The sequence below is a fragment of the Lissotriton helveticus genome, chromosome 7 (assembly GCF_964261635.1).
Source record: "Lissotriton helveticus chromosome 7, aLisHel1.1, whole genome shotgun sequence".
NCBI lineage: Eukaryota > Metazoa > Chordata > Amphibia > Caudata > Salamandridae > Lissotriton > Lissotriton helveticus.
This window is the reverse complement of record NC_136068.1, coordinates 385,984,016-386,010,317: the sequence shown is the minus strand read 5'-3', so window position 1 is coordinate 386,010,317 and position 26,302 is coordinate 385,984,016. Positions and strand designations below refer to the sequence as shown.

Here is a 26,302-nt window from a genome sequence, read left to right as displayed (position 1 = left end):
CAGGTAGGACCCATGAGGGGGTGATGCTGTAATGAAATTTTAAATAAAGGGATTTTGCAGCAGCAGGGCAGATTGTATCTAACAAGTTTTCATAAAAAGGAGAAGCTTTAAAAGTTACAAAATATTGTGCTATCTCTCCTGCATCTCCAGAAGCAATCCGTTTTGCATAGTGCCTTTCCCAAAACGTTGGTTTTTACAGTTCGAAGGAGCCCTGTCCAATGAGTTCAGGCGAATTACAGAAGTCTACCAAGCCACCCTCCATCAAGTTTGCCTTGATTAACCTTAAACAAGAGATCTTCCTTACAATTCCTGACCTTTCAAGGATGTCAGCTAGGCCCTCCTTATATGGTGTCAGGACATCCAACTTCCAAATATGCACCCAATAAGCTAACGGGTGCAGCTTGGCCACCAGGCCCAGAGGTCTTTTTCCAAGACCAAGCCATACAGGTAGAAAAGGGCAATTCTGAGGGAGGGATAATAGTGACAACACAAACTTATTTTCCTTGCATCCTAACTTAGTCAAGTCTGAATGGGCCCATTATTCGTTTCCATAAAGTGCTGCAGTTAAAACTATGCCCTGTATATTTGAAGGGATGGGGGTTATTAGGGTGAGACTTGGCTGGTTTCTCAAATCTAAGGAAGGCCATGGCAATGTGTTTGAATGTAGCAGCACTCTTTTGCATCTGGGCCTCCCAGGAGTTGGAATCTGATATTAGAATACCAAGATAATCAAAGCCCCCTCACTCTATCAAGGGAGACTATTTGCTTTGATAACCTCCCCCTAAGGTTTTTGTGTAGGTTTGTGGGTCAATCACACCCACTGTTATGGTAGAAGAAATGAGCTTTATGTGAAAAACTGAAATCGTATGTTGAATGGTTCTTTCAGGGCAGCCGCAATCAAACGAGCAAACCAACTGGACAAGAAGGCAACCGAGTTGGGCCGGTGGCTGGTCAAAGGTGCCGAAGATGAAGCCGAGGATGATGAGGAATTTGATTTATTCAGCAATGATATGCCCGTCATCAATTTAAACCCGGTGCCAAGGTAAGAATGAAATACCTTGAATGGTGATAATTTGCAAATAAAAGTCTGGTTTAATACACTATTTGAAGCACAAAACAACACACAGCATGACAAAGAGTTCACACTCCCATTCTTGTTATTACATCTTGAGTTTCATAAGCGACAAGACGTAATCCTGTCTGACAACGGTATGATGCAGGTTCCTGCCCTACTGCATCCTTACCACTGTTATTCTGGAAAAATAGATTTGTCATTAATACATTAATACACTTACTTATGAGACTTCTATGTACACTTATGGTGACAGGTTTGGATCATTATGGGCTGATACACCTTTTCATTTTTTAGTGGTAATTAAAATAACAGCTATTCAATTCAATAATAGTGGCATACTAAGGACAATAATGGGCCAGATGGACGACCTTTTTTTGCTGTCACAAAGGGGCATTTGGCCCATTTGCGATTGCAAAAAACAGATGCACAATGTACGAATCCTATTTTGCGAGTCGCTAATCTATTACCGGCTCGCAAAATAGGTTAGCGACTCGCTATTAGGAGTGGCGTGCCAAGGGCGACCCTTCCTAATAGAGTGTAAATGCCATGTATGAGTGTTTTGCGACTGCATTCGCGGTTGCAAAAACTCGCAGTTTACGGCCTACTTCATGTAGGTGGTAAACCAGTCGCAAACGGGGATGGGTCCCCAGGGGACCCCTTACCCTTTGTGAATGGGTGCACAAATATTTTACAAGAGCAGGCAGTGGTCCCAGGGACTACTGCCTGCCCTTAAAAAATGAAACTGAAAAGTTTAATTTTTCTTTTTTAAATGCATCCCTTTTTGCCTTTAAGGAAAACGGGCTGCATTTAAAAAACATAAACTGCTTTATTGACAAAGCAGTCCCAGACATGGTGGTCTGCTGACCCCAGCAGGTCACCATCCTTGGGAGTGCGAGCCATTCCCAATGAGGTTGCAAATTGCGATAGCCTCATTAATATTCATGAGGCATGCAATTTGGGACCCCATTGGGAATGGCAAACAATGTCTGAGACACTGTTGTACATTGAATATGCGACTCACAAATTGCGACTCGCAATTTGTCGCAATTAGCGAGTCGCAAAATTCAATGGTCGTACATCTGGCCCAATTAGTAGTTTTACCAGGGCAGTCGTGCACTGTATGTAAAATAAGATACTTCAAACATGAACCTCAGCCTTCGGTTGTGCACCATGGTATAGATACATTGTGTGACCCAAGCTGTACACTGGATGCAAGACACAAAATCCCCAAACCAGGACCATCAAGCTTTGGGCATTGGCGGGATTCATACAGAGTGCTGTCATGCAGTCTGTGGTGCATTGAGACATGCTGGTTACTGCGTGACGACGCTTATAAAATATGCACCATTTTGTCGATGAAAGTGTCATGAAATTCAGCTAATTTACTCGCCCTTGGTCTGCATGGATTGTGTGTAGCACCAGATAGCTCATGATACTTGTGTATTTGTACTGGGCTGCATGTGTGTGCCTGTAGATGGTACATGGCACTGAGGACTGTTGCCTGGGCGTGTTGTCTCTAGGTTGCTGAGAGGAATATTTATCAATTGCGAGGATTTGCTGAACGGATGTCTGACACTGACATAGGCTGTCCAGAGACTGAAGGAGGCCAGATGCGCTATGTAGGAAATAGACCATGAGATGTCACAGACCCTCATCATCTGAAGACAGGAGCCTGCTGAGATACGCTCAGGTCCTCTTGCACTTGTCCACTGTCCACTGCCATTCAGTTGGATAAAATTGCTCTAGGCCAGCAAACCTGCTGGATACTTGCACAAATTTAGCATTCAGATCTGTTAAAGTTGACTCTTAAGGCCAAACCTAGGCTTTGTAACTTGGGGACTAATGTGGGCCGAATCTGGTAGACTCCTTTAGTATTGAATGGCGAATAACAGGGCTTACTAGGCAGGAACGGGGGTACTCCGGTCCTTGGGCTGTACTGTTCCCATTGGAGCAGAGTCAAGACTGATTTGCATATAGCTAGGTCCAAACTGAGGTTGCATGGGGCACAAATTAACAATGGACTGGGATGCAGCAGAAGTAATTACCAATGGCTGAGATTAATTCAATTCTTCCATCCATCTTGTTGGAAGGATTTAATTTACTGACCACATCTCAGAATGGGTTAGAATTCTTTGGCTTTACATATTTCACGGATGATATCCATTGGATTCATATGTTCCCTTTTTCAATTCCAGATAGAAAGCTTTTAAGCTTTTTTAATGCTCTTATGCTAGTTTTAGAAAATGGGGCAGCTTAGATATTATGGGCCAGTCTTTTACCTTGGTCCAACTGCCTCTCCTTTAATCTCAGACTCTTGGAGTACCAGCCATTACATTTACAACTAGATCTTGCATTAAGTTCTAAGTTTGAATTAAATAATACACATCTACCACTTCGGCGAGCCAGCTAGAAAACAAACTTGCAGCCACCAAGGATTTCCACTCATCAAACCCCGTGCAAATAGCTTACGAACACCTAACACATTACAGCTGCTCATACCCAATAAACTGCCCAATTTGTTTGGAAGTTGTTCTCTTTCCCTCAAAAGACAAAGAATGGGAAATGGTCACTCTCCACTCTGTACAAAATTGTAAAGACATGAAAAGACAGAACAGACTTTAGAAAGAACAGAGTAGGCTATAACTCTTTCATGCGAACCAGAGACACGAGTCATAGGAATATTACTCACAAATCTCCTCTCTAGTGTTCTCTGGTCTATATTGTGATGGAAGTTCAGAAAATATTCACATTTGTCATCTTTGCATTGGCTAAGGTTAGCACATATAGGGATTTTCCAAAATGCATTTTTCGCATGAAACCCAAATCTCAAGCAGTTAAGTTATGAATAAATGTTCCTGTTAAAATAAAACAGCAATTGCTTAATCCATAAATAATTGAAGAAGCCCAATTTTTTTTTTTTTTTTAAACCTTTATTGATTCGACCAAAGCATTACAAGCGCAGGCCCACAACCACAGGGGCCGGCCGCAAACTCAGGAAATATAAGCAGAAGCATTGCACATGTTTACGGCTCAAGGAGTAATCACGGTGTAACCATAATATATGGTTGTAGGCACCACGAACGCTAGGATGGAAGAGGTTTCATTTTTATAATTGAAGAAGTAGCTGTGGCTATATCATCGAAGGCATCACACTACACGATAGACAAGAAGAGACGGGAGGGGTGTATCCCTCCACGCAATCGGGAATCGGTGACGAACAATACGGCCTAAAACACACTACGCCCGCCGAAGGCAGGCCAGGAGTAAAGGTCAGACAATGGCAAACAATTTAGCGAAAGCATCATCCGAAAAGCCCACCCTTCCGAGCCAATAAAATAGAGGCAAGTGCAGATGCCCGACAGAGAAAAGGATGAAAGAAGGAGATACAGCCAACCCTACTTAGAAAGAAGAGAGAAAGGGACCATAGAACAAAACAAACTAAAATAACAAACCCTCCCCAACACCCACCACCCTACATCACCGTAATGGCTATGGCCTACCCCACTAACGGCGTGCCTATCGCCCCAGAATTACCCTAAAGAAGGAAGAAAATTTTTTTTTTCAAAAATAAAGAAAGAGAGGAGTTCAATAGGGACCATAGAACAAAACAAACTAAAATAACAAACCCCCCCCCCCCGTACCCGCCACCCTGCACCCCTGTAATGGCTACGGCCCAACCCACTAACAGTGTGCCTATCGCCCCGGAACTGCCCCACAGAAGGGAAAAAGTGAAAGAAAGGGAGGAGGAGAGAAACACCCAAAATGGCGGAGTCGATAACTACAATCAAAGCAATGAGAAGCGAAGAGGAGCCCTCCACCAGTCCCTCGGCATCACCCTCCCGCAGGTTCTAGAACAGCACAGGGTGTAGAGTCCAATAACAAGAACGATTACTACCAAACAATTTCCAAGGCACACATTCTGCATATTGCGCTATCATGTAAATCAGTACGTCACATATCCGTATCGGTCATCGGCTAGGGACCACCAGTCTACAGTAGGCATCGGTCATCCCTGTCCCGTCTTAACTGTGCTACCAATGCGCGCCAAAGTATCAGCGCCCAAGTCAATCTGTACGGGGAGTCGAAGTGCCCAGGCAGGCGTAAGCAGCAGCACAGGAGCGTCAATTTGATGTAACCGGACAGCGGCCAGACCCCTCCCACGACGTTCTAGTGACCCCGGCCCGGCCCGAAAGCACACCTTCCACCTGATATTCAGCAGCGCAGGGCCGGGGAGAAAAGTCTCAATGTCCAACCACAGCTGGAGCGGCCTCCGGGTCATGGGAGTCATGACTTGGGGCTAATACACCCGTCGCGATTCCAAACCAAGGTCTGCACGTCGTCCCAGGCATTCAAGATCCTCAACAAGAGAAGTCCCGGGTATAGGGTTTTCAAGCCCGCCAGCGTCGCTTAGTGCTGCGATCTTGGTACAGCCGGGCCGTGAATGAGGCATATCACTGTATACTCGTTGACCAGCAGTTCTCGAGTGCCCCAGTACACACACGATCTCATCCACCTTACTACACAGGATTTGGGCAGATTGTACCAAGTCGTGACGCAGGGCAACAATAGCAGCCATAAGATCGCCAAAGTGCAGGTCTCTTCCAAGCCCCCCCTCGAGTGAGGCTCCCTTCTCCATACATCCACGATCACTGTGTGGCTCAGTCTCCTCGAGGCTGCACTCCATCTTGTCCGTTATGTGCACGGGCAGAGTCACCCTGATTCGGGGCCAATTTGCAGGCAGAGGGGCATCAGGCATCCTTGTACCGCCCTCGTGGCTGCCAAGACCAATATATTGCAAGAAACAACTGTCGATGAGAGCAAGCCCTGCTCGGTAATAAGTGAACAAAAATCCGGGAGCCTCCCGCCGATAGCGGGACAATGCGCAAGCAGTTTCCCAGCGGTGAACATTCAAGGCTCCTACGATCGTACAATTCACACCAAGCACATGGTCAGGCACGCCTTGGAGTCGCACCCGCAGCCGACAGGATATGCGGTTCAAAAATCGGCCGTTCCTCGTCACACAGGAGCCGCCCGTTACCTCTTGGTCGCTGGCGCCCGTTGTTATTCATTTGGTGACCAGCCTCACTATCTACTCGAGGCTCCGGTCTCGGGGCTGCTGCGGGCCGCGAACTGTAGCTGCACTTTTCTCCCAAGTGAAAGCAGGCGCAAGCCTCAGGATTTCGCCGTAGGTAGTCGGAGGTGTTCGTCACCACAAGTGCGCCGTTTCAATACAGGATTACAGGCAGGATGTGAGCTCGGGAGGTGATGGTCTTCGGAGCCGAGGGACTAGGCGGCCGTCCCGGTCGCCATCTTGGCTCCTCCCCATCAAGAAGCCCAATTTTAAAATCTTTACATGTTGTGATTTAATATCATGATCTGAATTGATGTCAACATTAATATGAAGTACCAATTTTGGTGTAAATTGCATCAGTGATGAAAATGCCTGAAACAAAAGCGGGTCAACCTAGCCCTTAAATAGCAAGACTTTGACTACTATATGAGCAGCCCACTGAAGTGGCAGCCCTATTATTTAGGTTCTGGTTTGACAGCACAGCTGTCAGTCCCCAAATAAATATTTGAAAAATAATATAAAGTGGTTTTGGTTCGGCCCACATGTTGAGAGCTAGGAGTGCATGTTTTAATTGGGCAGAAGTTGTGTGCTTCCAGAAAAAAGTGCTTGTCCTCCACAGTTGTGATCATTTTGTTTATTTATCCAGCTGCTTAAGTCTGAACTTTCAGAGGCACACACAAGACATTTGAATGCTATTAAATTGTCTTTGAAAACTAGATAATTTATGTTGTTTTGCTCTGGCAACGGAACAGATGGGAGCAGATCAATCATTGACCTACATGGATTTGTAGGTCTAGCTTGGCAGTGCAGCTGTCACTTGACCTTTTAATCTACAACAATTGTATAAGACAGTACTTTGCTTTCTCATGAATACATATCTATCCCCATGCTTTTTACTCATAATGTTTCTCATTACCGTACAACATTCCCTTAAAGCCAGACCTATTGACATTGCCAACTCTGGTTGCGTTTATACTCTTTTATCATGCAGAAGGAGAGAGAAACAGAGATTCATTCAACTTCCATAGGGTAATACTTTGAATCAAAAGAGAATGAAACATGTGTCTTAGTGTGCTACGGTCTTCAGGTTGTCTTCAAAAACCCTCATTCACTCTAACTTCAAATGACAGTATATTTTTATTCTCTGCCTTGAACGTTAGGTGAATTGCGTCATCATTGGGTCTTATTCCATCTGAGTTTCCAGTTCTCCAGACGATCTACAATCCTCCACCTTGAGGGAGACCATCTGGTTCGTGACAGTCGTGATAAATACTTGAGAGATGCGGAAAGAGATTAATCTTAAAATTACCTCGGATCCTGTATATTGTTGTTTATTAGTGTTACAGTACAGGGGCAAGACTGATTTGTATATGGCAGAGTCCAAACTGGGGTGGCGTAGTAGGCAAAAGAACGATGGATTTAACCCAGATCTTTTGACTGGGGGAGAATGTTTTCATTGTCAGCATTCTGTCCATAATTTGTTTGCTGTAACACTTTTCGCCCTAAGTGGGATGGGTATGCCCAGATGTGGGTCCCTTGCTCACTGTGCCACTGGATTCAAGCTAGCCTGGCTGAAGAAAGGTGACATACTCTGAAACCGGTTTCAGGATGCTTGTTTCCGGTCCAGGGAGGACCTGGCCTGGCAGTTAGGTCTGGACTGTTCCCATGAGGCACAGGGTCAAGACTGATTTGTATATGGCTGGGTCCAAACTGGGGTGGCATAGTGGGCAAACCCATATCTTTTGACTGGGGAAGAATGTTTGCATTGTCAGCATTCTGTCCATCATTTGTTTGCTGTTGTTTAGTAACCAGGAAGGGGTAGCATTAAAATAAAAGGTTGGTGCTGGGTGGATGTATTAGAGGTCCACTGCACCTAGTGTCTGATTGTGCATTGACATGTTTTGGCCCTTTGTTGCCCTAACCGGTCGGTGGGCCTCCTTCAGGACCAAAGTAGGAGCGATTACTTGATTGGGCCACTCGCAATGGGTAAGTCGATTCACTTGCCCTTCTTAGTCACTTGAGTTCATTGGCTCAAAATGTGATGTTGTTATAGGCGTAGATTGTGCCTATAACTTATTGAAGAGTCATCTGTAGCTCCTTTGGGTATAAGGGAGGAAAAGGTAGGGCTCCCTGTGTGCTGCTCCTAGTGTGTATCGGGCTTCTGGCGCTGTCTCCCGGGACCCAAGATGGGTGAGTGAATTATGATTATTTTAAAACAATTTAAAAGCATATATATTAATGTATATATTTTTATATACATATATTTAATTTAACAACTTTATTAAATTGATATTTTTTATTTATATTATATTTGAAAACTTTAATAAATGTAACAATATAAAAAATAAATATATATACATATATCTAATAACATAACATATTTAATAAACAAACCATTTTAATTACAAATAAAAAACTCAAACTAAAGAAACAATTTGAATTTACTAAAAATGAATAAAATATTAAAAGATTATTAATGATTATAAATATTATAATTTTAAATAACCAAAAACATATTAATATAAATGTAACTAATATAAACTAAAGTACACATTTTAAAATTAATACATGTACTATTCCCACTACAACTTATAAATAGTAGGCAAAGTGTCGAACTTAGGAGGGGGTAAATATTTTAAATCCCACTACAGTCAATGCAACTCTAGGATTGGATTGCGGAGAGGTAAAAAGTACTATTCCCACTCCAATGAGTGCAAAAGTAGCGAAAGTGTTGAATTGCGAAGGGGGAAAATGTACTATTCACAGTCCATTAAGTGCAACAGTAGGGAAAGATTTGGATTGCGGAGGGGTACATGGTACTATTCCCAGTCAAGTGCAGCAGTAGGGAAAGTGTTGGATTGTGGAGGTTTCAAATTTACTGTTCCCACTCCAGTCAGTGCAACAGTAGGGGAACTGTTGGATTGCAGAAGGAAACAATGTAATATTCCCATTGCAGTTAGTTCTATAATTGAAACAAACAAATTCTCCAGCAAGAAAATAAAATAATTGCAAAAACTAAACAAAAAATTAAAATATCAATATTTAATTTAATCAAAAAACAAATATATTTCATATAAAGAATATTACAAATAATACATATTTTAATGTTAAGAACATTTAATAAATATTTACAAACATTATTGAAATGTAAATCCAAAAATAATTTTCATGTAAAACATATTTTTATTTCAAATCAACTTTATTCGGTTTCACGTATACAAAACCATAAAAGTTTCACAACATCCAAATCTCATTTAAAACATGATACAATAAAATTACATAGAAGATACAGTTCATGTCAATAAAAAAGAAAAAAAAAAAAGAAAGGGCCCTGTTAGTGTGACTCATATACTAAACATTAAAACACAGAGTATCTTCTACCAAGAAGAGTTGCTAGTTGTCCAAACAGGCCCTAGTTCTCACCGTAGATTTCAAATAGCCCACGATTAAAAAAATACAATCAGCCTTCAGCAATTGCAAATACCGAAGCCCTGGGCGAACCTGGGTAAAATTCAACTTCTTTACAAGGGGGAATAAACATATCTCCGGGGTACCTCGTAAAATTTACAAAAGAACATGAAGTGTAGCAGATCCTGTGGAGACACTCCGTCGCAGCCACAGGGTGCTAACACCTGGCCTCTACTGCACCCTTTTGGAACAGCGAGTAACAAATGTAAAAACTGCTCATATGTGGACAGTGACCCTAGGAGATAAGGCTCTGTGGATGGGTTTAATTTTTGCAACAGGAATTTGCGGACACTAAGGGCTGATTACGATGTAGGGCGGATTGCCACTGCCCGCATGACAGTGGCGATCCGACCTACATTTCCCTCCACCAGCCACCCATTTCCCCCGCCATATTAGTATGCCGGGGGGACCCCGGCGGACGGAAAGACCGTCTGCCGGTTTTCCACCGGTCGACTTGTCGACCGGGCGAAAAAAGATCACAATATGGTGGCGGTGTCTGTGAGACACCACCATCCATATTATGATGAGTGCGGTAATGAGCCTTTCCATGGCGGCAAGGCTTGCGGTCTTTGCTGTTGGGGGCCCGTAGTGGGCTCCCATGGTGTTGGGGGTGCACATGGAGGGTACCCCATGGTACCCTCCTCATTGCCATGCACTACGTTGCAGGCACCACCTGGTGCCTGCCATGTAGTGCATGGGAATGCCATGCATAGTCCATTTACACTGCGAGTGGGTCTGCAGCCAGCAGATCCACCCACAATGTAAAGGGTCCTGGATGCGCCCGCCAGTGTGGGGGGCGCATCCTAATTTACATGGCGGGACCGCCGGAACTTCGGCGGTCGGTCCCTTGCTCCTCTACGGTGGTGATGGACCCGTAGGTTTTCGCACTTCTAGCTTGTCTCTTTCTAATTGTCCACATCCTTTTGTACAAAAGAATCAGGCTTTAACAAAAGTTCAGGGCGCCCCAACTCTTCAAAACAACTTTTAATATATTTCAGCCATGGTATACAGGACAAGGCTCACGCATTCAGTTATAATCTGCTGGCTGAGGGCTAAATCCTTATTCAGCCAACACTTGAGCCAGAACACTAGGGGGCGCAAAGCCAGGTGTCACATAGAAAAGGCACCCCCAATTCCTCATGGGCCACCAAGTTCGATAAACCGCTTGGCATGCCCAACAGGTGCTTTGGGAAAGTGTTCTCAGCCACCTGTAACGCATCTGTGGCGGTGTGCCCCTAAATTTCACTACCATAGCAAGCTGTCGCTACACTTTTGGCCTGATAGACTTTCAACGTGGCTGCAATTGGGCGCTTGCCCATCTTTGCAGCAAAGTTGAAAATAGCAGCGTTTACCCTCATAAGCTCCCTGTTTTTCTTCTGACTAAGAGGCCCCCACTTCAAACGGTCATCCAGTGAAACCCCCAGGTATGAAAAGACAGTCATTAGAGGGACCTTCTCGAGACCTACTGTGAAGAGAAACTTTTTCTTGGGCCACATCCCTACCTGCAATATATAGGATTTACTATTATTTAATGCTAAATCTCAGGCCCCCATTAAATTTAAGAAGGCATCAAGGGACACATTTTTATTTTAAAATAATTTATTAACAAGTACATAATTTATTAAATAATTTCGTTCTAATTACCTTCCACCATATATCCTTAAAAAACTTACAAACAACACCTAACTTACCTTTAAATAAACTAATTATTTACACTATCATAAATATTTATCAACAAACGAATTATCAATAAATAAATAATTATTATTGAATTAAATGTAATTTACGTTTCACAATATACCCCACAAAATATATAACACAATCCTAAAATTTGTAAAAAAATACACAATTAACATAATAAACTTTACATTTATTATTATCAATTATAACCGAATTAAAAAGTAAATTTACTTTCAACAATATATCCTCACCAAAACCCAAACCTGCACATAAAATTTGAGTGAAAAAAATGTAATTACACAATTAACATAATGAATTATAAATTATATAATTATTATTAAATACAAATATTAATATTAATGTTTTGAATTAATTTACTTCCCACCCTGTACCCCTATAAATCCCACATCCCACACCAAAATGTAAAAAAATGTACACGATTAAAATAGTTAATGATCAAATAAACAATTAATATTAATTAACAATCATTAATTAATTAAAGTTAAATTACTTCCTACCCTCTCCCCCTATAAACCACACACCCCACACATAAGATGTAAAACTATTATTTACGCTATTAACATAATTAATTATCAATTCAGTAATGAATGTGTATTAACAATGAATTATTAATTAATTAAAATTAAATTACTTCCCACCATGCGCCCCTAAAAACCCACAATCTGCTACAGTGCTAAACATAACGAAAATGACTTAAACTTAATTTAATAACTGCTAAAAGTTTTACAAATACATTAAAAAACATAAACAATAATTATTCAAAGAAATTACACCATATACATTTTAAATATATACCAAAATACATAACAATAATTAAAAAATAAATTAAAACCAACTATATTTTTTGTGAACTATATTTATGACTCAGGGCCCAATTACAATGGGGCATCGTTTTGCTTTTGGGGCCACCTGCCTACAAGTCGGCGGTCACACAGGGCTAATTATGATGCAAACGCCACTGTGGCTGTCGCATTGCCCATGTTTTGTATTCCAGCACCTGCCGCAACACAAAACAGACACCCCACACATATCCCTGCACTACATGGCAGGAACCATGCGGAATACTGCTGCCTTTTAAGTGATTGGATAAAATATGGATGAAGCTGAAAATATAAATAAAGATATGAAATAAATTCAGATTACTGGATGAACATTGGTTTACTGTTAAAATAAAAACTTTGCTACAAGGCTGTGCTAATGATTGGTGCGTGAGGATCTCCCACATATACAGGGAATTATGCTAACATGCTAGTTGCGACAGAGTACGTAATCAGTCAGCACGCCGCAATATTGCCACAAGCAGCCAGAACAGTCACAAGTATAAGAATGTGTGCAAGCTATCATTCTCGATTGTACCATGCAGTGCTTGCCACATTGTGCAGGGATATGTCGAGGGCATCATAGAAGCCTCCTAGGTCCTGTGTCTGTGAGCCAGGGGGAGAGGGGGAGAGGGGGCCCCTAGTGTCTCTTTCCGCCAGCCTTTTCACAGTGGGTTCACCGCCATGAACGGGCCAGTGGAAAGGAGCCTCGTAATGCCTACAGCGGTGCCTGGTAGGCACCACCACCATTGTAGGTATTACTCTGCCTCTGATGGACCGACAGGCTCTTTGAGCCTGTCAGATCCATGGCGATCGGTATCTTCGACCACCACACAGCTGCCCACCATCCAAATGTGGAGTGGTGGTGAAGTTGTTGAAAATGGCGGGGAGACCGCCACCAACAGGCTGTCGGTTGAGGTCTCCCCGCCATTGTAATCAGGCCCTAAGATATTTTAAAATTTTTTATTACTTACCATAAACTCAATATTCTTGACAATGATATTCTTGCTGAAATCAATCCATCATGTGTCTGTTAAGCGTGACTACTCACCCGTGAGGGTCTCAAGGCGCTGGGGAGGTGCAGGTTCCAGTCCATCAAGGAGGGGGCATGTCAAAGAACCAAGTTTTGAAGTTTCTCGTGAAGATGGGTAGTGATGTTGTTTGTCTGAGGTGGAGCGGTAGGGTGTCCCAGGCTCTGGCCGCGAGGAAGGAGAAGGAGCGGCCTGGCTATCTGGTCCTTCTGGCATGGGGGACCACAGCCTAGGAGAGCGGATCTGATCGTAGGGTCCTTTGGGGTGCGTGGAATTTGAGTCGGTTGTTCAGGTATGCTGGTCCGGTGTTGTGGAGGGCTTTGTGTGCGTGGGTGAGAATCTTGAAGGTGATTCTAGCCTTGATGGGGAGCCAGTGGAGTGTGCGCGGGTGCTGTGAGATATGGCAGTGTTTTGGCAGGTTGAGGACCAGTCTTGCGGCAGCGTTCTAGATGTTTTGTAGCTTGCAGGTGAGGGTTTTGTTTATTCCGGCATAGAGTGCATTGCCGTAGTCGAGTCTGCTTGTGACAAGGGCGTGAGTGACGGTCTTTCCGTGCTCAAGGAGGATCCATTTGAAGGTCATTCGTAGGAGGCGGAGGGTGTGGAAGCAGGAGGATGCAACAGAGTTGATCTGGCGGTCCATCTTGAGCTAGGAGTCCAGGATGATTCCAAGGTAGCGTGCGTGGTCTGTGGGGGTGGGTGAGCTTCCAAGGGTGGGGGGCCATCAGGTGTTGTTCCAGAGGTCGGGGTGTGGGGCCATGGTGAGTAACCCTGGGCGTAGTACTTCGCTACGCCCACGGAGTGGGCGTAGTGTTGCCTACTTCGCCATTTGCGAAGTAGGCGTAGCAGGCAACACTACGCCCACTCCGTGGGCGTAGCAAAGTTGCCTGCCACCCGCCTCCCTCCCGGCCTCCCTAAATACTTAAATAATGTTTTTAAAAAGAATAAACACCACTTACCTTGTCGGCTGCGTCTCCGGGACTCCCTCTGGTAACCGCGCCGCCATCTCGGACACTAATGCGCATGCGCGGCCGCCCGCACATGCGCATTTCTCACGAGAAATGCGCATGCGCGGGTGGGCGCGCATGCGCATTAGTATCCAAGATGGCGGCGCGGTTACCAGAGGGAGCACCGGAGACGCAGCCGACAAGGTAAGTGGTGTTTAATTCTTTTTAAAAACATTATTTAAGTATTTAGGGAGGGCGGGAGGGAGGCGGGTAGTATTTAGCGAGGGCGGGATGGAGGCGGGTGGCGCGTAGTGGGGCTACGCGAAGTGCGTAGGTGGACGTAGTTTCTGGTCCACTTCGCATAGCTTCGCGTAGCCCCACTACGCCTACTACGCCCAGGGTTAGTTGTCAGTTTTGAGTTGTAGGCATCTGCTTTTCATCCATTTGTGACGGCTTCCATGCCTTCTGGAAAGGTGTGTTTTGCTGTGTTGGGTTTGTTGGCTAGGGAGAGGATGGGTTGAGTGTCATCTGCATATGTTGAGTCCATGGGTTCTAACGATGGGGGTGAGCAGAGCCATGTAGACATTGAAGAGCGTAGGGCTGAGGGAGGACTATTGGGGGACTCCACAGGTGGTTGGTGTAGGGTCCAAGAAGACAGGAGGGAGTCTGACCCACTGTGTTCTGCCGGAGAGGAAAGAGTGGATCCAGCCGAGGGCCTTGTCCCGGATCCCTGCGTCGTGGAGTCTGCGTGTTAGGATGTGGTGGGAGACTGTGTCAAAGGCCGCTGAGTGGTCTAGGAGGATGAGGGCTACTGTTTCTTCTCTGTCCAGGAGGGAGTGGATGTCTACTGTTGCAACAATATTTCCAAGCCATGATATTTATGACTCAATATTTTTGCAAGTCAATATTTTGTCTCAGCACCCATCTTGTCGTCTTCTTCCTCCAATATTCCACCCAAGGGTACTTCATTCAATGAACAGAAAGATAATTTAAGAGTCAGTGCGCGCCTTTATGTCATCAACTGAGTGCAGCATGAAGCATATACAAGGCATTATTTGTGTAGACAGGAGCCTGATTGATTTTCATCTCTGTTTGAACTGAGGGCAGTTACAAGCTATCCTAGTTCCTTTTAATTGGAGCTGCAATAGGTGCTTCAGTCTCCATAAGATTTTGGTCATCTTTGAATACAATTGTCAATAATTGGTCTTTTGATAGATCTGTTTTCTGGTTCTTTTTCAACCATTAATATAAAGTGATGATAAACTACCAAGAAAATAAATGGACATGCAGAGATAAACAGCTTTCTCAGTTTTCAGCGCTTTGCACCAATAAATTCAAAGGGCCGAAACACAGGATCAATGCCTTGTGAATCCAAAGTACAATGGCCCAAGTAAAATAAAGAAACCTATGCAAGACAGTACTCAAAGTCAAAACTATGGAGGTTTAATAAAAATTAAAAGTCAATACAGAAATCAAAATGGTAGTTAGTCAGTTTAAATCAGCATCAAAATAATTCATAAATCATTTAAGGATAAAGTCAAAATACAGACTGCAATAATCATTGCCATAGAGCCTGCCTTTATTAAGCAAGAAAAGAGTCCATCAGACATCCCTTAAAAGCTGCATTTTACATTTTTACAGAAGTAGGTAACCGAACCCTCAGCACGGTGTGAAATGGCATGTTGCATAACAAAAACCAACCAACATTGCAAAAATGATGTTACATAATACAGGATTCTCAAGAGACTGCTTCAATATTTAACAAGTAAAGATTCTTGTTACCCTACATACAAAGGGACTTGACACCCCACTACTAAAGAATGAACCATTTAAAATGAGTAAAAAAAGTTGTTGCTACAAGCAGCAAAACCTTGATTATTGCAGCATTACGAGAACATCTCTGGCATGGCTTCCTTCAAAGGTAAAAGGTTAGATACAGCACAAGAAGCTTTAGCATGAAACGAAGTCCACTTCGACTATTTTATGAAAAAGGAAAAACACAAAAGAAAGAGAAAAGCATGCTTTTTGGGAATTTCCATGCAGCTGTAAAAGCCACATTGTCTTCAGCTGTAAGTGCAAACAGAGAAAAAGTCTAGTAAATTAGTTTTGTGAACTTAGGGCCTGATGAGGATGGTGGTCAAACTTACGTCCGACCGTCATGCCTTCGGAAACTGGACCGCCCGACTAGCTGCTGGCGGTCCTGCAACCGGTATAACGATGTGACTGCCTTCAAGGCAGGCGCAATGTGTATCATTTGAACTGTGGCTCGTGCTGTGGGCTACAGCATATGCCGCAGTACAAAATATGCACTCTGTACATATCCCTGCAGTAAGTGGCAGGCACCATGTAGTGCCTGCCACATGGCGTGGGGATATGTAGGGTAGGCCCATGTTGGAGGGTCAGAGGAGAAGGGGGACCCGCTACGTGCCACCAATGTCCATTTCCGCCTTCCTTTTCATGGTGGGAAAACCGCCATGAAACGGCCAGAAGGAAGGAACATCTCCAGCTAGAGCGACCGATTAAAATACAACCAAGGGGGATCTATCTAATAGCATCTTTCTTCAAGTGGGTCTCCCTCCCACAGGTACTCAGCTGTTGACCTAAGCCAGGGCTCCTACACTTTATACATATTCACATTGTATGACCTGTATTTATATTTGAGGTATAATGGGATAAAGTATATGCCCTAAGTTAGGGTTAGGTGGTGAAGACTCAAATCTAAGTTTCCAATATGCAGGCAAGATACTAAAACACTAGACTAAATTTAAAAATGTAATCTCATGCTATGCAATCCTGATGCAGTGCTTACCCAGAAATATCACCAACCCAGGGTCCAGGTCACTCCGGTGGGGCCCATAACACCCAATTACAACACACCTAGTCACACACACCTTTACCCCAGACCCTTGCAAATATATATATAAAATGGGTTGAGTGTATTCTCTCCTATGACAGGATACCTTTAAGCACAGATTTTTAACACCAACATTTGTTTGCCTCAATGATCCTACTAAACTAATCTATGCATCAATGTACCCCGCCAATTAGGTCGATGGACCAATTAGTTGAGTAAGTTGATGGTGATTGTCAAGACCAGCTTAACCTCACTACAACAATACATTGATTTGCAAAATGAATTGACTCTAAAGAAGCACAAACACTTGAAATCATTTAAAAGATTTTATGTAATTAATTTGCATAAAAGAAAATTAGCATTTATTCTGTCATTATTAATTCTCATTGAGCATTGTTATTTATTCAGGAAATAAATCAAGAAAACCTTTAATTAAAGATATGAAGAGAAAATTCAGGTTTACATTAATTCCATTATTCTCTAAATAAAAACATCAATTAATCTTTGGTCATGTACCTGAAAGAGAATTCTTCATGAAAAGATCAGAGAAACATAGTTAAAAAAGCACATGCATTTAATTCTAAAGATTTCTACACTAAAACCTACCTACCCAGCACTAAAACCCCAACTATAATTACTAACCCAGGCCTCCTTGGACGCAGTCTCTTTCCCAGGCCTAGTGTCCCGTTGCAAAACTTCAACCTACAGGGGTTTATCAGTGAGCCTTTTGGCATAGTTTCAGGCTCCCAGCATCTCTACAAAAAGCTTCAGTGCAAACAGCATCTATCTCTGCGATCAGCTCCTGTGACATTAAACCCCAATGTTGCTCTGATATTTATACTGTATTTTCTGGCTCTCTACCCTCAAATGTTTCAAGTCTTGTCATTTCCCTTTCTCTGATTGGTCATGACATTGCAATTATTAGCCCTCAGGATGTTCGTTAATCGACAATGTATTTTTTTTAACTTTCAGGATGTCAATGAATATCTTCCTGATTAAAAGCTGACAGATACAAATTCGTCTGTCCATGCATTTTTCTTAACTTCCAGGATGTCCGTGAACAACTTTGTTTGACAAACTGATAAATACACGTTCGACAGTTCCTGTTCCTCATTAGGCCTTTTTAAATGTTCCTTTTCAGTGATTCAGCTGTTTCCAAGTGGTCATTTTTTGAAGGCACTTGGCTTTGTCCTTGGCAGACATTCAGCTGTTCTCGTGGTTATCATTTTGGCCCACAGCCACTCACCAGAGTTCATATCAAATGTCCTCGGATATGGTCAGCTAAAGTTGCTAAGTTTTCAGTGAAGCACAGTGCATGGACGAGCTTTCTCTCAGCAAAATGATGTAATCTTTTTCCACTGCGCAGAACCGGGAAAAGCGAAGCCATTTTGGAAGTGGCAACCAACCAAAACTACGATAAACAGAAAAAGAAAATGTAAATACACAGAATATATGTATTTTCTGTCCCCCCCAACCACCAGTGCTAATATTTATCCTTTAAAACTGTTACCTAGCAGAAAAGCATCACACTGCAAGCCATTAAAATGAAGCAGAAATGCAGCATGCAATGGACAATATACACAACAATGCATTATTATACCACTTAAATGCACAAAATAGATTAAACATGCGTTTTACATCATTAATTAATATGTTAATCAAACCTGTTAGTACAAAGCATTTCCCACATGTAATGTGTGTGTTTTGGTTAATACACAGCAATCAAAATTAATATATTTACTTTGTTATGGGGGTGATTGATCTGAATGGGGTACACACAAAATCTTCTGTACCTCGCTCCATCAATCCCAGTGAGGCCTCTTCATAAACTAGGCCAGATGTGACAAGTAGGCAGAGAGAGGGTCAAAAGCTGCTGTGGCAAAAGGTATGGTGGGGCTGCCAGTGTCATCTTCCGTCTTTGTCATATAATGTGGGTTTCTTTTTTGGTGTACCTTGTCACCAGATGTTTTGTTTTGCATTTGTGGATCTACTACACTGCTCAATGATGTACATTCGTAGTGAATAAATGATTGACCTCAAAAGGTTAAAGGTTAAATTTACCATTATGGAATTCAACTTTTGACGCACCAATAACACCAGATTTCAACAGCGAACAATTAAATCACTCTGCCTTCTTGGACACCAGAGACACGGAAGGGTGCGGGGGTCGAGAAAAACCAGGCATTTGACAGACTTGCCAGGTTCTGTGTCATTGACAAGAACTTGCCTATGGCATTTGCCTACTGCTTTTAGCTGTGGATTCCTATACGCCTCTGAATTTTGGCAGGTAAAACTCTGTACCCATACAGTGTACTTTTGTGCTGTCGGTTTCAAAGGAGCAGTGAGTAGACCATCCAGTACTTGTTTGCCTTTTAACACATGTAGTCCTGCCTTAGAGATCTAAAATACTTAACTAAAGGTACCAGAATGCAAAGACAAAACCAAGATAGATCAAGCCTTACATTTAACATTTTAAGATTTCTGTTTCCAAACTCTCTACAAGGTTTTTAGTGACACAAAATACACCTCTTGTTGTCTGATAAGTGTGTCTGCTTTCAGTAAGTAAATCAGAAAAACGTTACCAGGACTTTATGCAATGGCAATGCATTAATAAATGTATCTTGTGATAGCCACGCAGCACACACAGCTAAAGTTTTATTTCCTTCAATTTTCAGCCGCTGCACATTTCCCGTCAAATGGGATTTTGCTCTTAGCCCGAAGCCACAGCACTTCCAGGTATTTTATACATTTCTTTCTATCGAAGCGAATGCTTTCTGTTGTAATAAAATTATATAATTCGGACTACAAGTGGACATGGTGTACCTTGATTCAAAGGAAGGACTTCTTTTAAAAACATATCGAAACGTACTTTAAAATGTCGTTTAGCTGCGGGTAAAACATCGAACTTTGAAATTCATTTGATGGATGAAGGCAAGTAAGGATGTATGTATGTTGTGTGACAGCACTAATGCTAGCTCCATTGGTAGGAATTCGGCTATCTTTGCGATTTATGTTTGTAGTTGTAATTATATAGCACTTACTACCCCTGATAGGGCATTGAAGAACTTTTCGGCGAGTAGCACACTACTCGGGAACCCAAAAAAGGATTATTGGTAAATTAGTATCAGAAAATATGAATTCATTTGAGTGGTGGACATGTGAGTTTGTTAGTTAAATTGAAAGAATAAGGGAGGGAGAAAAGAGGGGTTTATTTGCAGATCATAGCAGTAGGAGGAGGATTGGGATGTAGTCCGTCGGCATAAACGCCCGACGCTGGTGCTGGAAACCAGGGTTCGAGCCTCAAGGTCCTGTCCACATCCTGTGATTCTGGGCAAATCACTTAATCTCCCGGTGCCTGAATGTGTAATGTAAATACGGTGCTCATGTAAAGCGCTCCAATACCTTTGGGTCGAGTTCGCACTATATATTATATGCAACAAAAAAAAAGAAAAAAAAAGAAAGGTGGAGGGGGGAAGAGTCTCTAGAAGTAGATTAGGGAGAAGATGATGCGGTATCGGATGAGTCCAGTGGTGGCTACCGCCCATCTAAAGTGGTAGGACTGACAGGGGTGGGGGTGGGTTGGGGGGTTGGTGAGTAATGAAATAAAAATGAACAGACTTAACTGCTTCTCCTCTCCCGTTGACGGCTGCCTCATTACTCCTCCCATCCGGCCCGAAAGTGGATAGGCCTCAAAGCACAGACTCCCCACCCAATCCAGACGCTGCTCTCATGCTATACCTAACATGAGAACAGTGCCAGTTTTGGTCTGCCTACCTCATTTGCTGCTTAGACAGTGCCTGGGAGCCTGGGGATTTTTCCAACCCGGTTTTGCAACAAAGCTGGGTTGGGGAAACATAAGTGGGTATGTTTGTTTGTCTAGCTTAAGACGGCCATCCAAACTGACATGCACACTTATAAGTGCACACTACTCCTCCTCCCCTCCAGGCCCGGCCATATACTAATTGCTTGACTCCATCGCGGCTCAGACAGTGATAAATAAAATGATAACAACATTGTGTTGTTATCATTTTATTTATCATCTGCTGGCTGTGGGAAGTGAGGTGAAGTTCTTCCCTTATTGCGGAGGAGCCGCCCGTAGATGAGTCTAGGAGGGATACATTAGGGAAGGGTTTAGAAAGGCATGTTTGAAAGATCTGAATAATAAAAAGAGGTGTGAGATGTGCATCTTTGGTGTAGCAACATATGCTAACAGTTGTATATGAATTTGTAGAAAAGCAACCTGACTAAACTGGTTCTGATTAATCTTTTTCTTTAACAGATATTTCGCCCTAAATTTAATTTACTTGTTTTTTTAGAGAAAATAATTTTGTGTGGGTTGGCTTTTCCCCCAATTTTCTGCTTCTTTCTCATTCTTAGGAAACCACCTTATGCACCTCTTTTTCTTTTCCCCTTTCTTCTTTCTCCTCCTGTTAGATCTCCCTTCGTCCCTCTTGTTCTCACCCCATGGCTCATGAGACCATGCTCTTCTCCTCACTAAACATTTTTCTGTTCTTCTGCTAGCCATTCAACTTCTTTGCTCACTTGTCTGCATTTCTCTTTTCTTCTTTCTTTGTCACAATTTTCCTTTGTTTCTCCTTTCTCTGTAGCAGTAGATGACGGGAATTTTGAATGCACTTATAATGTTGGAACAAATCCGTTTAAAGATGGTTGCTGGATGCGAAGGCTTCTGCTGAAGTTATCTTGGAATGCATTTGTAATATTTGAACAAACCCATACAAAGAAGGCGGAAGTGGATGTGCATCCATTTTTTAGTTAGTTGGGTTGTTTAAATAATACAAAACTGGGGGGAAGCAACAGGCAGCTGAAGGGAGAGGAGGACAAGGAACACAGAGAGCAAGGGGGGAGCAGGTTCAAACTGGAGAAGTGAACACTAAAAAACTTAAACTTCAAATACATTCTTAAGGAAAAGAAAAAAGTAGACCCCCAGTTTAAGCAGCATCAACAGTGGAAGAAGACACATTAACCTATTAGAACACTGTGAGACCAGGAACTCTTAACTGGTATTTGTAGTCAGAGATACAACAACAAACATCATCACCAGACACAAAATATTTACAAACAAGTCAGACCACTTTGGGGCTAACCCAACTCTGAAAGACACCCACCAACCACTGTCTTTTCAAAAACATTTGTATGGAAAGCAGTAAACCTTTTCTCATGGATCGAGGACAAAGCGTCCCTATCAAAAAGGACTTACAGCTGGATGACTCTAAGCACCTACTCCACCCCGCTGCTCAAAAATATCTAGCCCTAGGGTATGCTAGATCTACCAAAATCCAATTCTTAAAGTACCGACTAGGCCTGTTACCTTGCTTAAAGCATTCTCCGCATTGTCTGAAGGTCCAAACTGACTCCATCTGCCGCTTATGTGGTACATCACAGGAGGACATGCTGCACTTACTCTGTACTTGTAAAGAACTGGTGGTTGAACAAAAACGACTTTTAAAACAATTTTTTAACCAAAGAGGCATTCACACGCGGAGACAAGTTGTGCTGGCCTGCTTTGCACCTGATGACCCACAGCTGAATTGTCGCTTGGTGAAGTTCTTGAGGCAGGTGGGGAAGAAAAGGTCACAGCTGTGGGAAGAAGCGCTGGTACCAACATCACCCCCTGCAGAGTAACATCTTTCCATGGCAGCTAACAGTCATTCAGCAAATGAACCACCTACTATAAACTATCATGGAAACAAACAAACATTTGTTTAACCAAACTTTTTTTATTAACTTTTTCTTAAAACATAATTTATAAAGAAATGTTTAATCAACACATTTTGTAGCAATGGTTTTGAGTAACTATGCTAATAAAAAAGAAACTTGAAACTGTGAGACCAAAATGCTCCTGGGTGGGACAAACACAAAAGTAAAGAGGAAAGCTGTTAGGAGGGATCAACTGTGATAGACAACAAAGCCAAACAATGATGGGCAAAGGGCTGACCCAAAACCTACTCTATGTAATTAAAAAAAATATATATATAAAGCAGTAACAGTTGTATTCAGTACACACACAGATACCAAGCCAACACGTTTTGACTATGCAGTATTGATTACGGCTGGTGGTCCTATATTTGTTTCTCATTTAATACCCTAGCAGACTTTGTTTGCTACTGCATTCTGGTAATGTAGTTATACATTTTATGAAAACATTGAGACATGAAATTAATGACTGATTTGGCATTAGGTCAGTGCATGTAGTATCAGTACATTTTAAAGGTCAGTACTCATTATTCTTGCCTCTAAATGAGATTGCTTTCATGATGTTAAAAATATTGAGGAAATGGAATTAGACATTTTACTGGTGAAACCTGATTTCATGTTACAGTTAGTACATTTTGACAGATGGTTCACATTGGTTAGTCCTTGAGACTTATTGCATGAGTTTGCCTCTAAGTGAGGTTATCTCTTAACCTGTATGGTTTAGATATACTCTTGGGTCAAGAGTGTCATGATCATGTTCCATGAGGTGGCACAGGCCTTTTAACAGTTATTAAAATGTACATATAGTACCTCGTCATTGTTGAGAACCTTGGGGCTTTTTGTTCTGAGCCTTATTATATATTTGGATTCTTTTTGTTGAAGAGTGCACACTCTGTCACCTCCTCTGAGGAATTCTGCCACATGCTCAATTCCATAGTATTTAAGGGGTTTCTATGTTTCTCTTTGATGTTCCTTCATTAGGTGCTTGGCATCTGCATAGGTGGCATCTTTGTTTACAATTGCCCATATATGCTCAAGACTATGCGGGCCATTAGGATGCGGTCCCGCCCCAATGATTAGGATGCCACCGCCACCGCGGCATCCTCCATTCCCAGCATTGAGGTGGGCGGTGCTCACAGCACCGCCCGCCACAATGATGGGAATGCACTGCGTGCATTGTCATGCAGAAGATGACAGGCACCGCAAGGTGCCTGCCACCATGTCCATGACAATGGACATGGACAGGACTGGACCCCTACGTCGTAATGATCCTTGGTGTACTATTTTTATGTAACGCCCATTAAGTAGATTCTGTAATGTATAGAATGCTAATTGGATGTTGACTCTGCCTTTTGTTTTAATAAAATATTATTTTTAAAAACAGAACTCCATAGAGGCCCTCAGGATGGTGTCCCTATACTGATAGTTCATGATCCTGGTGATGAGGGCCAGTGCCCGGTGTACTTCTTTCACCACAAAGAAATCTGAGAGGCCCCTGGGCACAAAGTGTTCAGTACCCAATCCTCCAGGAAGGCCTCTGCTGATAGGCCCTCCGCTCCCTCAGGGAACCCCAGGAGCCTTAAGTTGTTGCAGAGGGGGCATCCCTTGGCATGCTGTTTTCCAGAGAGTTCGTGACCACCGACATTTGTGATACCTGTTTTTTTTAGTTGTGGTACCTCCAACTGCAGTGTAGTAATCATGGATGCAATGTTCTCAACTTTGTTGGGTATTTTGTGAAGCTCTGCCTGTAGGACGTTTACCTCAATAGATAAACCTGTGATTTGTCCCTCCAGAGACTCTTAGGATCCCTATATAGCCGTCTACCCTCTCTCCAGGGGCAGCTCCAGCAAGACGCTCTCCCATGTCACGCGAGCCGGCGAGTTCCGGAGAGTGGTGTAATTTGCAATGGTGTTGCCCTGGGCCTGGCACTGAGGCCTGTCCTTCCTTATGTCTGCAGGCCCAAGTGACCAGGGTGGTGCAGTGGATCAGAAAGCTGTACTCAGGGAAAGGCCAAACGGAGGTCCTAGACCCATCAGGATGTGCTGGCAAACTGCAGAGCAATGCATCAACGAGCGGTCAGGCTGCCAAGAGAATGCCTCTCCAAGCGGCCCCAACGAGACCTCCACAAGAGCCCTCTCTGTTAGCAAGACAGCTCTGGGGCTGGCCTTGAAAATCAATGTTCATGCCCCCAAGGACAAAGGTTGGTGGGCTTTGGGGATATGTGGGATCTAGGTTGGTGGAGCACCAAGCCATGGGAGCAGGTGCAGAAAGGTAGGAAGACCTGGGCAATCTCACCCCATGGACCTTCACAGGTGATTGGTAGTTCTTAAGGGAGGAACCACCCTCCACTGTGGGTCCTCTCAGGCCCCTAAGCCCCTGGGCACCCACATACCTATCGCCCAGGGGGGAGAGGCCTACCAAAGTGTCTCTAACGTGCAGCAGCTCTTCGCATGTGAGAGGGCAGAACTCCAAATCTACCTTATAATCTCTTGCTAGCCAATCCAGAGGAGGCTAAGCTCACACAGGCTGCAACTGAATCGCCAAGCAAGAGTCCAATGATCTTTGTAAGGGATTTCAACATCCCGAAGTCTTGGCCTGCTAAAGTGGTGATGAGGTTGTCAAATGTCACTATTGCGTCAAACAGGATGCCCAGATTCTTGACCTTAGGACACCTTACATCTACAAAATGAAGATTAAGGTTATCTACCACAATAAAATTGACGTAATGCAGAATTAGGGAAGGAAGAGCATCAGTCAGTCATGTAACAAAACTAGTGGCTGGCCCTGGTGGGCGATAAATAAGAGCCCCAGATAAGGTAAAACTGCAAACATAGGCTAAGGAGAAAAGAACTGCCTCACATCCAACTATGTCTAACTCAGTAAACATACAGGAAAAAGACTGGTCATAAATAATGGCGATACCCCCACCCAGTTGACCTCGCCTATCAAGTCTAGTTATAAAGAAGCTTGGACCACCCTAGGCTTCCAATGCATTTTCAGGCACACCCTAGGCTGGAGCATTTGCTCTACAGGGGGGAGGGCAGTTCCCTCTCGAGGGCACAGTCTACAGCTGCAGGTTATGTGGCCCGAAGGTTGTCAAAGACACAGGCAGACACATGGTTGATGGTTTAACAATGCTTCATTCAAAGGTGTTATCATGATGGCTTGAACAATGCTTTATTTAAAAGCATTATTCAAAGGTTTTACATAATGCTTTATTTAAAAAGTTTATTTATCATGGTTAGTTTAAAAGTGTGGTTAATGCTGATACTAATGCATATTTCCGAAAGGCTGCAATACTTTGTTAATGATGTGAGCATATGACCGCAATACTTTATACTCATTAAAAAAGCAGAGTGTTTATGGTTACTGAAGTCAGTTCTGGAATGAAGCATTATCATGACATGTGATTTTGGTCTTGAAGTGTGGTAACATTGACCTGAGGTAAACTGACATGCCTAATATGGTTGTGTGCAGACATATACATGAGTTGGGGATGCTGTGATTTTTTGCGGTCACGACGATTTAAGGGTCAAATGTAATGCCGGTAAAGGTATTTTTAATAGCGTGTAAGTATATTTGTAAATGACTGCATAGTATGAAGTACTGTGTGTATAATAAATGT

At 43.0% G+C, this 26,302-nt stretch overlaps 1 protein-coding gene across 1 annotated transcript in view; it reads left to right on the top strand.

The window, feature by feature from the left end:
• Window positions 1-26,302, top strand: part of LOC144768501 (fer-1-like protein 4) — a 936,890-nt gene that overhangs the window by 277,252 nt on the left and 633,336 nt on the right. Inside the window, exons 7-8 of the mRNA XM_078652210.1 lie at window positions 887-1,042; window positions 19,638-19,698. Coding sequence (XP_078508336.1) covers window positions 887-1,042; window positions 19,638-19,698 — 217 coding nt within the window. The remainder of the gene's footprint in view (window positions 1-886; window positions 1,043-19,637; window positions 19,699-26,302) is intronic.